Genomic DNA, 15,857 nt, shown 5'->3' on the forward strand with positions numbered 1-15,857 from the left:
TTTTCTTGGAATGCGGTATTCTTCTTCCGCCATGCAAAGCACTTTTTGTTAGAACCAAATAACTCCATTTGTGTCTCATCAGTTCAAAGCACTTTGTTCCCAGATGAATCTGGCTTGTCTAAATGAGCATTGGCATACAACAAGCGACTCTGTTTGTGGCGTGAGTGCAGAAAGGGCTTCTATGTTATCACCCTGCCATACAGATGTTCTTTGCACAAATTGCGCTGAATTGTAGAACGATGTACAGATACACCATCTGCAGCGAGATGTTCTTGCAGGTCTTTGGAGGTGATCTGTGGTTGTCTGGCACCATTCTCACAATCCTGCCTCTGCATGTGCCGCTCCTGTATTTTTCTTGGCCTGCCAGACCTGCTGGGTTTAACAGCAACTGTGCCTGTGGCCTTCCATTTCCTGATGCCATTCCTTACAGTTGAAACTGACAGTTTCAACAGTTTCTTATTCATTCCTCCCCATGCAGAACTGAAGGATCAGAAGAGAATTAAAACGGGACTCGGACCAACGTGGGCTATGAACTCTGAATACGGGACACGAACCTCGGCTGTGTCCTTCATCAGAGCGCCACCACAAACAGACATGGTCGGGGTTTGAGGGAGCTTTCGGCGGGGCTCTAATGGGACGGGGGCGCCTGATTGTCACTTGTGCCGATCGAATTTTAAGTTGGCGCTGCATTGGCTGCGGACTCGAGTTCGGCTGTGAACGGAGCGAAGAGAACCCGCCTATACTTCGAATACTTCATCCAGGTGTGCCCTTTGCCACTCTGCAGCTTGGTGCTACCCCCACCAACCTGGGCTGGGGTCTTTGTTTGTTAGTTAAATTTAAAGGGGCCGTAATAATAAATTGCAGGGATTACAACAAGTAAGTAAGTTCTCTTTGCTCTGCACAAGCAACACAATAAGGACCCTAACAACGTGCAAGTGTCTGCAGAGCATAGTCAGGAGGCCCGAGTCTAGCAGTCGGTCCATTGTTTGCACTTGCAGTTCTTCCTCGACGGCTTTCCCTTATCAGTCAGCCAAGCGTTCTTCCTTCTTGCGGTTCAGCGGATTCTGGAAACCGAGGCCAGGTGGCCGCTAACTACACGTCTGCTCGGCTGCTGGAGCGGTGCAGCTTGACGTCATAACCCCCAATGAGATTGGTCATCGTGTGGTAGGCGTGGCCGCCGTTCCCCCGCGCTGAGCGGGTGTAGCTTCTGCTTTTTGTTTCCTCGGTACGGATTGGGCGAGGTACAGTGGGCGGGGTTTCGCCGGTCACGCCGATGACGGTTTAGTTGCGCCCTGCCAAGCCGACGGCCTGCCTGCCTGCCAGCAGTCGCGTACTACGCCGGAGAGACACGAGTAGCTCAGTCGCCGACATGCCAGGGATTCTGCTCGGGGACGTCTTCCCCAATTTCGAAGCCAACACTACGTTAGGAAAAATCACGTTCCACGACTATCTGGATGATTCGTGAGTCTCGTCATTTGTGGGCGCGTTCGCGTGTCTTTCCACGTCTAACCGCTTGGGAAGCCGGGAAGTTGGAATTCGAGAATCGGCGTCGTGTCGTCTTCACGTGGGCGCAGCCGTTAGTGCTGGCCGGGCAGGGAGGCGCGTGCGGTCTCCGTGTCAGAGTTGACAGGTCGGCTGTCGCCTTTCGCGGTTTCACATGGGCTCGAGTTCGGACGGGCCGGGACGCCTGAGCTGATGTGGCCCGCCCGGTGGCACTGAGACAAATGGATCCCAGCAGATATGTGGGTGTGTTATGGACGGTGGAGCACCGGCTGGGTGAGAGGGTAGCAGTAATAAGTGGGTGGGTTTGCTGTCATTTCAGGTCTCTTCACGTCTGATAGGTAAATGTGGACGGCCTGAGGGTCTTAGCACAGACGTGGAGTGGACCCCGTAGTGTGTATCCGGATGGATGGTGTCGGGTGGGCCTTCTGCGGTGGAGAGTGAACTCTGCCCTTGTGCTGACGAGGCTCTTCATCGAGCTGAAGCCTGAAATGTGGGTCATTGCGGCTGTGAGTGGAGGCGGCTGCTCCTCCTCCTCCTCCTCCTCGGGTAGCTTTGCACAGCTCGTGTTTTGGGCTCCAGGTTGAGTATCCATGGTGTCGTGCCGTTGGTGCCAGGGGAGCCGCTGCTTGGCGTGTGGCATGATGATTGTTATTTCCCAAGGGCGATGACGTGGTGTGAGGCGCATGTCTTCCCGCACCTCCTTTATCTCGTTGTGAAGGTGGTCTGCATGAAAGGGCTGGGCTGCCACAAGGGGTCTTCCTCACTTGCGAGCTTGTGTGTTTCCAGGTGGGGTGTCCTGTTCTCGCACCCAAAAGACTACACCCCGGTGTGCACGACCGAACTGGGCCGTGCTGCCCGACTGGCCGGAGAGTTCCAGAAGCGCAATGTCAAGATGATCGCACTCTCCATCGACTCGGTGGAGGACCATTTGGGCTGGAGCAAGGTAACGACGCCGGCACGGCAGCAGCGGGTTCAGGTGTCCTTATCAAATGGCATTTGTTTGGTTTGAATGAGGTGTGTCCTCGTCCACAGGACATTAACTCCTATAATGGAGAGCCGGCCAGCACCACTCTGCCCTTCCCGATAATTGCTGACGACAAGAGAGAACTGGCAATCCAGCTAGGAATGCTTGACCCTGATGAGCGGGATAAGGATGGCATCCCACTGACCGCTCGCTGCGTAAGTACACGTGGGGTGACGCGCAAGTGCATGATGGGTAACTCATCGCCCCGTTTCATGGCCCCCCCCTCTTTCTCTTCTGTAGGTCTTCATTGTTGGCCCGGATAAGAGACTCAAGCTGTCCATCCTCTATCCCGCCACCACAGGCCGAAACTTCGACGAGATCCTGCGGGTCATCGATTCACTGCAGCTGACGGCACAGAAGAGAGTGGCCACCCCGGTGGACTGGAAGGTGAGCAGAAGTGAAGTTCAGGTGTCTGGAGAGCATGGCGGTGCAGTGGTTAGAGCCGCTCCTCAGTCACAAGTTAAGGTCACCAGCTGGGGCTCGCTGGTGCCATCCCCCCCCCGAGGTCTCTGGTCTGTTCTCTTCTCCAGGTACCCTCGGGGCGCCGAGTCTTTGGGTTGATGAAGGCAAGAGCTGGCAGGGAGTGTGCATGTGGGCTGCTGGAGGACACTGGCATTCCTGTGGCACACCGTGGGAGTCCAGGCGTCCCAGTCGAGGGTGGCAGAGCTGCCGTTTGGGGTCTGCCATGTTCAGCGTCCTCACAAAGAGCTGCCAGTGCACTCATTTTAATTGTCTGGAGATCTAAATTTGATTTCCAAAGTTCTTTTCTTTTTTTTTTTTTTCACGTATGGAAACGAAGTCCACCATGGACAGAGTTAAAGACCCCCCACCCTTAATCCTTTGTGGCACAGCCCATGGCAGCGGCGATGGCCTCCAAACCCTGCTGGTGTCCTTTGTTCTGGTCCTGCCCTCCACTCTTCCTTTCCCAGGTGGCACTTAGTGAGCTCAGGATTGTCCGTTGCTTTAGTGTGTGTGTGTGTGTGTGTTTGGGATCCTTGTCCTGCTGGAGGGTCCTCCACACACACACACACACATCCCTGGTAGCACTATAAGACTCGGGTGGTCCTCGGCTTTTGTGATTTAAGACATTGAAGGCCTGCATACCTCGGCCATCTGTCATTGGCGGTCGGTGGCTCCGAGTGTCCCCTCGTAGTGGTGGATGCCAGTGGCTCCTGCTGCGGTTTGCATTAAGAAGGGAAGGCACACACAGTCAACACCGGGGGTCCCCAACTCCGGTCCTGGGGGGCTGCACTGGCTGCAGGTTTTTGTTCTCACCCCTTTTCTTAATTAGCGTCGCGTTTCTGCTGCCAGCTCACTTCTTTGGAATTCATTTGTTTTTTGAAATGTCAAGCGAGTGACGACACAACAGAAGACCACCCAGTCGGGGCCTCAGACTCCCACCGACATTCCTGGGACCCTCCTCTTTCATTGTGGTCACATTTCAGACGACGGACCCCAGTTGTTTGGCTGCTGATTAAGGAACAAGAAACGATGTAGGGGTCCGAGTCTTGAAATGCAAGTCAATTCAAAACAGGACACTAATTAATAAAGAAACCTGCGGCCCCCCAGTGTAGACTGGCTCCCGTTTCCTAAGCTGTGCTAATGAGCAGGAAGCGCTGGAGAAGTGCGAGAAGGCGTTTGCTTCGGGGTGAAGGTGCGATTGCGTCGCCAGCCCTTCCTCGGGCACCGGAGCCGTCACTTCCTGTGAATCCTTGGCCTTGGCGCTGACTCCGTGTCGGGCTTTACGAGTAGTGCGGGTGGAGAGCAGCGCCTGCAGGTCGCCCCACCAACTGCACGGACCCTCTGAATGAATTCACTCAGGCTGCCTACCGACGGAGTTGGCACCTCGTGACTCCTGGTGGGCCGCCTGCTGCTCTTCCTCTTCTGTTTGAGTCTCATTTGCTCGCCTTTGATTGCATCGTCCCCCCGGAGGTGGGTAGGGTGGGTGGGTTGTGGTCTCATGGTTGCCTTATCTCGCTTTACGCTCTTTTTAGTTTAGTGTTTGTCTAAATGTCGATGAGCATCCTGGGTGACATTTTCAAGGTGCCAGTGGCGAGCGCACATCCGGCTGACCGCTGAGCCTCGTAGACCACCAGTGGGCCGGCTGCACTTCTGGCCTCTTATTTTAAAATGATGGAAGTGATGATCGGCTGTTGTGTTTGAAGCAGGGATGTGACGTTTGTGTTGACGCATTAAGACGGCTCTGCGTTTATTTGTACCTGGGGGTCCGTCGTTCACAGGCAGCTCCATTTTGAAATCGTCCCCGGGCCGTAGCACATCACGACTTCCTCACCTTCACTGTCCCCTTCGTGGGAGGCTCGTCCTCCATGTCACCTCGTGATGGACAGGGAATTGTGGGAAGGTAACTCGGTGGAAGCTGATTGGCTGTGGGGCCTGCGGGGTGCTTGACTTCTTCTTTCACGTCGGGTGCTCAGCTCTGATTGTGATTGGATGATTTTCGTTGTCGGCCTTTGGAGGGTCCGGACCGCCGTGTAGGGGGCTGAAGGTTTTGGGACGGCCGTAACGCGCCTTCAGGTTACTTCTGCAGTTAGAAAGTTGATTCATTGAGCCGCTGGAGTAGTCGTTGGCATCGATGAGAGCAAAGTTGTGATTTCATTGTTTTATTGTGCTAAATTCTACAGAATTGGGTATAAAAGGTTTGGCACTGGGACCACCCCAGTGTGCCGTATGCCGCAGGCTGAACCCCTCACCGCCAGTCACTTTTGTTCCCTTTTGATGTTTTTTGTTTTAATGCCAACCCCCCAAGACAGCATCACCAAGAGCTGTGGGCACCACATCGCCCAGGACTCCTGCCAGTAGTCAGGTTGTGCCCTTTGGGTGATGAGGTGTTCCTGGTGGTCCGAGACCCTCTGCCTGCCTTTAGCATTGTTAGTAAGGGACAGGGCAGGACTGGGGGCATTGGTGATTCTGGTGGTTCCTTCCTGTCTTCTGCCCATTGGCACTCTGATGAAGCCAATTCCTCTGCCCCCCCACCCATGGTTACCCTTTGATGCTGTGCTGCTTTACGTCGGCCACACCAGCCGCGCTGCCCACCTCTTTATATTCTGGCCGTGTTCACATCTGCACTGATGGTGCTGCCCTGTACCGCCTTTGTCACCTTGAGGGCAGCCTACTGTCATGTGTCCCAGCTGAACTTACCGGCCCCCCAAGTCAGTAACGTCACCCCGCTGGCCCCCCAGCTGAGGGCCGAGTCGACTTTTAGGATTCTTGTCCTCCTTCGTATTTAAAGGATCTCGTCAAAGCAGGCAGCCTGCTCAGTGCGCCCGTCTTCCAGGGGTGGTCTGGCGTTTAGCTCGGGGGTCCCCGCCTTTGTCTCGGTGATGTCTCCTGAGTTTTAATTATCCTGTCCTGTTATGTAAGCAGCTGAGCTTCACGTGTTGACATCGAAGTAATCAGCGTAGCCCTCGGCGTTTAACGTGCGCAGTGCAAACGCTGGAATGGATTTTGTAATGAAGTGCATTGCGTTTGTCATTCCAACAGATGGCGCATCCCAAACATTTGGAATAATAATAACAACATTTTGGAATGACGGACATAGTGCATGTGTCTCTGTTCTGTCATTTAGTCCCAGACTGGTAAAAGCAGGGTGAGTGTTTGTGATGCGCCATCTGTTGGAATGACAGACCCTTACCCACCGCAGTAAATGGAGGTGTCTGTCGTTCCAACAGATGGTGCATCACCAGTATCTTCTAAATTATACAGTGCATCGCATTTGTCATTCCAACAGATGGCACCTGGGGCATTCACACAGCTTGTACCTAACGGCGCGTCACAGAGCCTGGTGCACCGGCGGGCGGCCCTTCACTTTCAGCCCGTCTTAGACGAGTAGCCCAGGTGGTCCGTTAACAAAAGTGGATGCGTCTGAGTGGCTTCATGACATAAATGCCACTTTATTCTCAGGGTTAACCCCAAACACGGTGATGCCAGTCCTGTTCACCACCACAAGGTTACAGTCAGCAACAAAAGACCTGAAGACGCCATGCCAGTGCGTTCCACGGTTTATTTTGTGGTAAATCTTGACATGAGTCGACTCTTCGTGCAGCCAATTCACAAAAGGACTTGGTGAGCTGGGGGGTCTCTAGTGCCCACTGACACTCACATTGGCATGCATGAAACAAGTGCCCTGGCAGAACTGGCGAGGCTCTGAGCCAATACCTTAAAGTTCAATTTGTACAAATGCAACAAAAGTCTAAAGCTGACCGGGCAGCCGCCATTGTGGACTGCCAAGTGAAGCTTCACACATCAGCGTCTGCCAGGAGGGTCGACCACATGCCACAGACACAGCTGCTGCCACGCCGTGGCACGGAAATCAGCCTGCAAAAACGACATCATCTGTGAGAAGTGATGACAAAAGAACCAAAGTCCGTCCACAAGTTTTGGTAGTGCCAGGCCCCGTGTTGGTGGCGCAGTTGGCTGACCTCTCTGCTCTCTCCACAGCCTGGCGATCGCTGCATGGTCCTGCCGAACATTCCCGAGGAGGAGGCCAAGGCGCTCTTCCCTGATGGAGTTTTCACCAAAGACCTGCCCTCTGGCAAGAAGTACCTGCGTTACACGCCCCAGCCATGAGCGAGCGTATCGGGGACGAGGGGACACTGTGTGACAATCACGGGGCTGGCCTGCCCTTGGCACTTTGCACTAATTCATCACTTGTCAATAAAGCTAACTGTGAAGCCTGTGCTGTGTGGAGCTTTGTGTTTGCTCGTTGGGGTTAACTGGGCAGACGGGCACTGGGGTCAGGGTGGCTGTTTGCTTGTTTCCATCCACATCCTCCCTCCCGTGACTGGCATTTGATTTCCCAGGGAGGTTCTACTTGCGCCTGCCATGCGCTGCCAGGTAGCCGAGTTCTCTGCACTTATCGGCCTATCAAAACGCTTCATATGTTTGTCATGCGGCCCCCCAAGAAGTCTCTTATTGCAGGGTGGGCATCGTGCTTAAGGGATGCCAAGGTTGGCCCTCTGCCTGGCCTGAGGCAGGGTGCAGCTGGATTGAGTGCGTCGCCTCCCAGAGATGGCAATGGAGCTCTTGGGTCGCAGGATCAAGTTGAAGCTGGCTGCTCTCTTCATGGCATAGAATACGTTGGCATCATCTGGAATCAGCAGTTCTGAAAGGAGAAGAGCTGGAGGTCACATTGGTAAACTGCTGGCAGCCTGTTATAGGGCAGAGTCTGGCACAGGGAGCTGGGGGGCAGCACTTGATAAAGACTACTGTGCCTACTCAGGCACAGACTTATATACAGGCACTGCATTAAGTGACATCCAGCTGTGGGCAGGGCATCTGTCCAGCAGGGGGCACACTTTAATCAAACCCTACAACACTAGCACAAGTGTGGTGCCAGGTGCTGTCTCTGTGACTTGAGTGGTACCCAGGCATTCATGCCCAACAACACAACTACAGCATTGCTCCCAGTGCCGTGATTTGATTGGCACAGCTTTCCCCACAGAACCCGCACCTCGGTCCTCGGCTACAGCCTGTGCCAGCTCGTAGTCCTCAGTGCCCTCCTCCTGCAGGTTGTGCTTTGCCATGGCCCTCGCAATCACCGCTGGCGTCTTGTCCTGGCTGTTGAGCTGTAAAAGAGTAGTCAAAAGAGTGTGGCAGCTACCCACCAGCTGCCATGTCATTGAGATGCCCACTGGCGCTCACCAATATACTTTTGTACACATTGCCCAGGCTGTCCGGCACGCTGACCCGCACGATTCGTCTCTCCTTGCTTTGCGGGGACTGTGGTGCGGTGGTGGCATCACAATGGGACTCATCAGCTGGCACTGTGGAGGGCTGCAAGCACATGGGAAATGATGAGATGTGGACCACCGAGCAGTGCCATGCCCGTCCCTACCAGGGCCCCCCAACTGACCATTTTCCTTAGTGGGCCCTCAGCAGAGTCCACGTTTGGCAGATCGAGGTCCGAGGGGCTGGAGTCGCAGGATGACAGGCTGATGGAGTCCATGCTCTCCCCCGAGCTGTTGCTGGGCATCGGCTTGGTGCCATCCCTCCCTGGCGACAGGCTGCCTATGATATCTGTACCCAGGAACAACCTAAATGAGGTGGACAGAAGTGACCCGCAGTGTCAGTCGGATGTCAGGTGCTGCACGGGGGTCTGACTGGTGCCCACTTACAAGCTCAGCCGCTTCACCACGCTCCGAGGGGCTTTGAGGGATGTGGGGCTGGCGTCTGGTGGCGCTTCAATGCTGCACGAGCGAAGGTAGCTGCACGGGAAGAGAGTGAGGGATGCCAGCTTGATGTCGGGGGTCGGAACACGCACGTGCCCCCTGTCGGTGCCACTTACCTCTCCTTGTCAGACCAGTGGGGCAGACCCCTGAACCAGCTGAGGAAGGCCCCGTCCGGCCGGTGGCAGTAGTTGTTGCAGGCCGACTGCAGGAGCTTGATCTGCATGATGACTTCAAACTCCTGTGGACGGAGGGCAAGGGGTCATTTAAGAGCAGACGTGTCTTTGGCGTGCCAGTGCAGCCCATTGGCATGACTTACCCGCCGACGCTTCTCGAAGTTGATGAGGCCGTCCTGTAGAAGCAAATGGGAAGAAAGTGATGGCCAGAAGGAGCAGCAGAGACACGGGCGACTTACCTCGGTGGGCCTAGAGATGACCACATACCTCAACGTAGTCCGGTAACGCCGTGTCCAGCATGGTCAGGTCAGTGAGGAATGTGCCCAGGTATGGCACTGTGCCCTGCATTGTGCCCTGCACATGGCAACAAAACATTACTTAAGTACCTTGTGACCACCAAAGGGCCGGGGTGACTTGAATGGCGACCAAGTGGTGGGCTTGGCGAGTGCCCGGGTCTCGTAGCGACAGCTGGCAGTCCGCTCCTACCTGTCCTCTTTGCATGCGCCTCTGGACTTCTCTCCGGCCCCCCTCGAGGCTTGCGAACTTGGAGGTCCCCTCCTGCGGACAAACACTGTGAGCCAAGGTAGTGTGGAGCCCCCCGTGGACGGCGGTCAGATCATGCGAGAGCTTACCCTCATCAGGAGCAGCCGGCTGGTCAGGTGGTTGTTGTGGTCCGAGAAAATGCTGGAGAGCTCCTCAAACACCTGCATGCTGTTCCTGGGGGGTGGAGAGGACACGTCAGGGCCACACGTGCAGAGGACACGGGCACTCGAGCTGGCGGATGCCCACACTCACCTGGCTACGCAGGCCCAGGTGCGCTTCAGGCGGTACACAGCGTTGGACTGGAGTGCCGAGATGACCGCTCGCAGCGACGAGAAGTTCTTACGGATACGGCACTCCTGGGGGCGAGGCCATTGGCATGAGTACCCGAGACCCCCTAAACCCCTCGCGCCACACGGGCCCAACCCTCACCTGAGCAATGCAGATCCACTTCTCGATACTCCTGGCCCGCTGCTGTGGCTTGAGGTCTTCGCCCTGCAGCACCGTGGCCACCACGCAGTTGGTGACGGCGTTGAACTGGCTGATGGTGGCCCTGATGGTGCTCACGACGTCTTTCTTATCCTCCTTGTCCCTCCGTGACCAGATGGACCCCAAGCAGTGATGGGGCAGTACTTTCCGGAAAAGTTCCTGAGTCAGAAACACGTGTCCAGTCAAGCGTACCCCGAGAGTCCCCAGCCCCTCCCCACGGCCCACTCACTGCGTCCATCCAAGTCAGCTGCTCCGCCACCAGCTCCTCTGGAATGGACATAAAGTCCAGCGGCGTCTCGGCGTCCACTTTGTCTGCGTCACTTGTGTAGAGAAGCTCTGCTTGGGAAGGCACAGTTTGAAATGACAAGTATAAGCCCCCCCTCCTTGTTATGCCCCCCAAACCCCACTTTGGTCACCATCCAGTCAAGCAGAGCCTCACCGTGCCCCTGTCCACTCTCCGCTTGTCGCAGCTGCTCCAGCAGGGCCTGAGCGTGTCTCTCGGTGTCCGATCCGGGCAGAGCCCTCTGGAGGTACTCGAGTACCCTGTGCAGGTTGGGGTGGTCCGGGGGCTCTGAAAAGTCTTCGGCGTACTGGTCAAGCCAGGTTCTGAGAACGCAACTGATGGCACTGAAGAGAGAGAGCAACATGTGGTACAAGAAGTGACCAGCGCCGAGGACCAAGGACCGAGCCCTCACCTGTGCACCAATGCCTGGCTGGGGTCTCCACAGTCATCCTCCTGCCCCCCGTACCTGCAAACACATAAAGCTTACTCGTGATGCCCGACCCACCGTCGGGCCGCCCTGCCCCACTCCGCCCGGTGCTACCTGTCCAGCAGAAGGTGAAGGACCTGGGCCGTGCTGGCGAATGAACGGTAGGTGGACAGGAAGACACTGGCGTAGATGGAGTCGTTGTCTCCAGGGGCGGTGAGCAGCGTCTCCACCAGCCGCTCCAGCGTACCCGCCTTGATGATGCGGATCTTGTGGGTGTCCTGCTGATTGACCATGTGACCCGGCGGCAGCCGCTCAGCGTCTCCCTGCCAAACAAAGAGCATCAAGGCCTTGCCACTGCGCCACCTGTACCCCTTGATGCTAGAGAAAATGGCCTACCGCTAGCCAGCGTGCCCCCTTGTTGGCAGCCTGCTGGATGTGCACCCGACGCAAGGTCACGTTGTAGATGGCGCCCTCCTCCACCTCCTCGCCCCAGTTCTGCGTGGCGCTCTGTCAGGGGAGACAAGCTAGGATTAGACTGGCACCCCTTGCACTGGAAAGGCAGGCTCTGGGGAGTCTTAAGGGCTTATGTGCCAGTGGATGGACATGGCAAAGCTGGCACTCCGAGAATGCAGCTGAAGATCGTATCAGTTGCTTGTCACAGCCTGCAGGTGGTAGTCTCATCACCGGCAGCTGCTTGTGCTCAAGAAGAGCTGAGCTGGCACATGTGGGCCCTCCATGTTGTCACCTCCCGTGATCTTCTAGCCTTTCTGCAAGTTTCAGGTGACACTCCAGCTGGCACAAGTGCACCGAGGTCTAGCCAGGCTGAGCGCAGCATGAAATGTGCAGTGGCTGGCTGGAGAGTGGACAGTTGGCCAGGTGGATACGAATACCGAGCTAAGTGCAGGGGCAGCTGATGGCGCAGCACCCTGGCCCACCCGCTGTCTGAGTTGAACGGCTCACAGGCGCCTCCTGCTGTCTCTCACGGTCACTCGCTTCTGGCCGGCCAGAAGTTGTTGAATGGAGTGGCTGGCGGTCCGTCGGGGTGCACGTCTCACCTCGTCTCGTCATCTTGTTGCTTGCCAGTGATGCCACTAATGCCACTTTAAATCCCATGCGGAATCTCCTGCAGATTTCCGGACTGCGCCGTTAGCTCCGCCCCAGATACGCTTTAGAAGGTCCAGGATGAGGGAGACCCCAAAGTGACCGACGGAGGTCATGTGACCAAGGGATTACTGTGACCAGGAACGCTTTTAGATATAAAGCAGGATTAGAAGTTGCGTCCGTGGAGAAAGGGAGGGAAGGGGCAATGAAGAAGGGCAGGCGGTCAAAGGGTGGGCCAAAGGACCCTCTTGTTTTTGTAGTGCCCGGTAGGCAGAGCCAGAAGGACAGAGTGCTGCCTCACGTATCCTGCACTTGTCTGCTTGCCCCTCTCTGTTCTCTGCATTTGTGTCATGTGATGAGGGTCATCAAGTACAGTGGTCACTTGGTGGGATGCCAATGAAGGACGTGGCCATTTCATTCAAATGGTAGCAGTAAAAGAGGAGAGCTGAGACTGAAGTGGGCACAGCTGGTGTCCCCGACATGACCTGTCCTTAGAACAGTCACTACCATGGACCCTTACAGCACCACATGTCTGTCATTCTGCTAGCCAATGTCACTCCGTCCTGCTCAGTTATCCCAGATGAGGCCTCTTTTCCGGTCAGCCACTCATGCCCACTAACTCACCCGCCAGGCGCCCCCTATGCCCCCCCCCCATGTCACTTGTCCAGATTTGCCCGATTCGATTCACCCAACACTCACCTGGGTGGGCCACCATGCCATAGCCAGAATGTGGGGGACGCCTGCTAGCAGTCATGCTGTGGGGCCGGTAAGGACTGGCACTTCTCTGAGCTCGGCTTCATGCTGGTTCTGCTGGAGCGTGTGGTCAGCGGACTGTGACTGGACTCTGAAGTGCTGGGAGGAGGAAAGCAAACCCAGGAACAATTGGAGGAAGAAGTGCTGCCGAGCATCAGGATGTGACCAGCTTCCTGAAACAGGACACGCCTGGTGAGGGGCAGTGAAGTGACCGCGGCCACATGTACAGTACAGAGGAGAGCCCCTTGTGGTGATCAGCAGACTGACCGACCGCCCGACATTAGCTACTTGACTTGCTGCTCAACATGTTGGCCACCAGATGTCCCCGGTGTGCACACGAGAGGCGGTGGGCGGAGTCAGGCTTCTGTTGTACGGTTGCCATGGTGCTGACAGGGCCCTTCCCGGTGGAGAGAGCGAGCTGCTCAGACTTGAGGTGGACAGACGCTGGACCACTGCAGGACGACTGGCGAGTGACTGAGGTGAGCTAATAGAGGAAGGACCTTTGGGGGCTTTGGGACATTTAAGCTGAGGTGCAAAAGAGCCCCCCACTTCGAGGAACCTGGAAGCGCAGTGTTCTATTCAAGTCTCTGTCCAGTAAGAAGGATCTGGTCACACTGGTCTCTGCCCAGTACCTTAAACCTGAATACTCTGCCTCCTGATTGGCTTCTTTTCTTTGTTTTGGAACAGGCTGCACCCCCACATGGCACACTTCTCTTGGCCTGAGCCCCGGCTGCCAGCGGTGCCCCCACCATATTCGAACGGGTGAAGAGGCGAGGGTGACCTACAAGGAATTTTATGACAGCTTTGGCTTTCCTTATGGACTTGCCCCCCAGGAGGCCACTCAGCTGCTGTTTTATGAGCTCCGGACCCCCACGGGGACACTTCTTCAGAAAGGTCAGTCCAGTAGCTGCCCACTGCACGGGCTGCACCCCGAGACTTTGCTCTTCGGAGGAGGCGGGTACCTGCGCTCGGTCATGGCCGTCTACGCCAACGTGGGCTACGTGACGCTCTACTGCAGCCACTCGCCGTGCAACGAGGCTGGTCACCAGTGCCTGAGCCACATCGGCCACTTCCTGCAGGACTTTCCCCAGGCCCGCATGGACTTGTACTTCTCCCAGTTATACCACACAGGTGAGGAGCACCCCCAGTCCTGCTGGAACTGGCAGGGTCTGAGAGAGCTGGCGAGCCACTGGCCACGGGTAACTGTTTCCCCCCTTTCAGGAACTCGATGGTCAGTCTTGCTGGACCGGTTTGTTCTGGGCACTCCTAAAACCGCCCCTCTACCACTGCATGGCAGGGCCATTGCTGACCGCATTAATGCCTATCAGATTGGAGTGATCACTGGCATCGGTCCAGTTTATGTCGATACTGTGCCCGTGAGCGTCCACACTGAGCCGTCCACGCGGAAGCCACCTCCGCCACCGCCACCCCCTTATCTGAGACAGTCTTACCACAGCTGGCCCTTCCCAGTGCCCCAGTGGGCATCCGTTCCCAGGAGGATGGAGTGGTATCCCCCCTGGAGGACAGTCGACATCCCAGAGCGGCCCAAGAAGGTGGTGCGCCATATCCAGCTGCCCAGCCTCGCCAGTAGTGAGAGACCCTTTGAGGCAGAGGAGGAGGAAGAGCGCAGAGAGAAGAGCAGGATGAACAAGAAGTGAGGTGGCAGTGCGCCCTGATGGTCAGTCTTTGATGGGACTCTTACTGGGGTCATTTGCTGGACTTTGAACAATTGTGTGCCAAGTTCAGCCACATAAACAGTTGGAGGGCACGGGCGTGTGCCATGGCTGGGTCTCGTCCGTTCATCTATTTCATAACCACGTGTTTTATTTCTACAACTCCCTGCCCTGTCTGGAGCCAACCTGACCTGGCAGCAACGGGTCTGTCACAGGGCACTGGGCTAGTTAGCCTAAAATGGACATTTTGGGGATTTGGTGGTGGCACAGCTGGACAGGGTGACTCTTGTGACATTTCGGGCGAGCACGCTCGGTAACCTCAGCCACATGGACAGGCCCAGGCTGACCGAAGGGACGAGGATGTGATCTTCTCCTCCATTAAAACTCCTCTTACAGGCAGGCTGGCTTGTCATGTCCACTTCATTTCTGTGACTGTGTCACCAGTTTAGAGCCCCATTCAATCGGGAGACACAGATGACCTGTGCTGGTCACAGCAGGGAGACCAGAAGGACAAACACCCAAGAGCCACGGTGGGGGGGAAGAGGGCAGGCAGGGGGTCTTACTGAATGGAAGGCAAGCAGAAAAAGAAAGTTCATTTTATAAATACTTGTTGGCACAAACCTGGCTGAAGATGTGAAGAGATTTGGTGACGACAAAGAGGTGAGGCTGGGAGCAAACTGTCCCCTTACTGTAAACACACCTGCTGAAGGGTCTTTAGTGCCCCTTGTGCTCAAGAGTGAGACCCCCTTCTCTTTATATTATCGGCAGTCCAGGTGTCCACCCTCGGACCTCACGACTGGGCATGGGGTGGGCCACCATGTGAATGGCGTCACGTTTCTTAAGAGTGACACAAAGGGACTTTTAAATGTCCTGAGCGGCAGTGTGGCGGTGCGCCCAGCTGTCCTGTGACTCGTTACATCAAAGTGTCCCAAGGTCGGAATGGGGGGGACGGACACCTGTGGCTTGCAGGTCTTCATCCCAACCACTGTCACAATCGGCGGGCACAGCATCCTGAGCATTAGTCGTGTAGCCTGCTGGCTTCGTTCATTTTGTACGCCCTGCCGTGGCGCTGAGCGCTTCCGTTTCTTTTTCTGTAAAGTTTGCTCCCTTCATTGTAATCAAATGCGGAGGATTAGTGATGAGCAGCCAAAGACCATCAGCGCTGACCTCGTCACCGCCATCGCCGTCTGCTTCCTGAGGTGGGACGCCTGGTCAATATGGTGCTCAGGCCGCTGATCCCCTGGTTGTCAGTATTTGAATAAAATTAAGGGAACCAACTGTGCAGGAGGCGGCACGGTGGCGCAGTGGGTAGCGCTGCTGCCTCGCAGTTAGGAGACCCTTAAGGGTTCACCTCCCGGGTCCTCCATGTTCTCGCCGTGTCTGCGTGGGTTTCCTCCCACAGTCCAGAGACATGCAGGTGAGGTGGACTGGCGATTGTCCCTGGTGTGTGGGTCCTGCGGTGGGCTGGCGCCCTGCCCGGGTTTGTTTCCTGCCTTGCGCCCTGTGCTGGCAGGGATCGGCTCCAGCAGTCCCCCGTGACCGGGTTGGATAATGAATGGATGGAACTCGGCAGGGACAAAGGAAAGGCAAGCATTTCACGTTTTGGCAAGAATATCAATTACTGGGGGGGGAAAAGTCCAAATATTTATTATTTTGTTAGAAATACGTGAATTCCAGAAAGTAGGGTTAGGGTTGTCATTAAA

At 55.9% G+C, this 15,857-nt stretch overlaps 3 protein-coding genes across 4 annotated transcripts; 2 read left to right on the plus strand and 1 right to left on the minus strand.

Annotated features, from left to right (window-relative positions):
• The first annotated feature begins 1,267 nt into the window (after positions 1 to 1,267).
• Positions 1,268 to 7,223, plus strand: prdx6 (peroxiredoxin 6). Its single transcript, XM_039736098.1, has 5 exons — positions 1,268 to 1,461; positions 2,290 to 2,446; positions 2,536 to 2,682; positions 2,768 to 2,914; positions 6,986 to 7,223. Exons 1-5 carry the CDS (start codon positions 1,370 to 1,372, stop codon positions 7,112 to 7,114), a joined length of 672 nt encoding a protein of 223 aa, XP_039592032.1. The 5' UTR covers positions 1,268 to 1,369; the 3' UTR covers positions 7,115 to 7,223.
• Positions 7,119 to 12,666, minus strand: rgl1 (ral guanine nucleotide dissociation stimulator-like 1). Of its 2 annotated transcripts, none has more exons than XM_039736096.1 (18): positions 12,428 to 12,666; positions 11,024 to 11,134; positions 10,742 to 10,950; positions 10,613 to 10,666; positions 10,357 to 10,544; positions 10,147 to 10,256; positions 9,861 to 10,076; positions 9,684 to 9,787; positions 9,521 to 9,605; positions 9,375 to 9,446; positions 9,156 to 9,242; positions 9,032 to 9,064; positions 8,832 to 8,953; positions 8,662 to 8,751; positions 8,400 to 8,580; positions 8,189 to 8,320; positions 7,998 to 8,112; positions 7,119 to 7,649 (listed from the first exon to the last, which is right to left on the minus strand). In XM_039736096.1, the coding sequence occupies exons 1-18, from the start codon at positions 12,446 to 12,448 to the stop codon at positions 7,480 to 7,482; spliced, it is 2,100 nt and encodes a 699-aa protein (XP_039592030.1). In that variant the 5' UTR covers positions 12,449 to 12,666; the 3' UTR covers positions 7,119 to 7,479. The 2 variants fall into 2 exon arrangements, with proteins under 2 accessions (XP_039592030.1, XP_039592031.1); XM_039736097.1 differs by having other exon boundaries at positions 10,147 to 10,253; positions 12,428 to 12,664.
• Positions 12,667 to 13,146: 480 nt separating this feature from the next.
• Positions 13,147 to 15,092, plus strand: LOC120514362 (putative C->U-editing enzyme APOBEC-4; the record flags this gene model as incomplete). The annotated part of the gene is made up of 1 exon (XM_039734681.1): positions 13,147 to 15,092. A coding segment is annotated over one exon (993 nt), but the record flags the coding sequence as incomplete, so codon positions are not given.
• Between the last annotated feature and the right edge of the window lie 765 nt (positions 15,093 to 15,857).

Source organism: Polypterus senegalus, chromosome 14 (genome assembly GCF_016835505.1).
Source record: "Polypterus senegalus isolate Bchr_013 chromosome 14, ASM1683550v1, whole genome shotgun sequence".
NCBI lineage: Eukaryota > Metazoa > Chordata > Cladistia > Polypteriformes > Polypteridae > Polypterus > Polypterus senegalus.

What these genes read in the sequence shown, in the direction of transcription:
- prdx6 (XM_039736098.1), top strand. Translation starts at nt 1,370, where the DNA reads ATGCCAGGGATTCTGCTCGGGGACGTCTTCCCCAATTTCGAAGCCAAC. An exon ending in ACCATTTGGGCTGGAGCAAG is followed by an intron (nt 2,447 to 2,535) that starts GTAACGACGCCG and finishes CCTCGTCCACAG; the next exon opens with GACATTAACTCCTATAATGG. An exon ending in CCACCCCGGTGGACTGGAAG is followed by an intron (nt 2,915 to 6,985) that starts GTGAGCAGAAGT and finishes CTCTCTCCACAG; the next exon opens with CCTGGCGATCGCTGCATGGT.
- rgl1 (XM_039736096.1), bottom strand. Translation starts at nt 12,448, where the DNA reads ATGGCATGGTGGCCCACCCAG. An exon ending in AGTGGATCTGCATTGCTCAG is followed by an intron (nt 9,788 to 9,860) that starts GTGAGGGTTGGG and finishes CCTCGCCCCCAG; the next exon opens with GAGTGCCGTATCCGTAAGAA. An exon ending in AGGGCCCACTAAGGAAAATG is followed by an intron (nt 8,321 to 8,399) that starts GTCAGTTGGGGG and finishes ATGTGCTTGCAG; the next exon opens with CCCTCCACAGTGCCAGCTGA.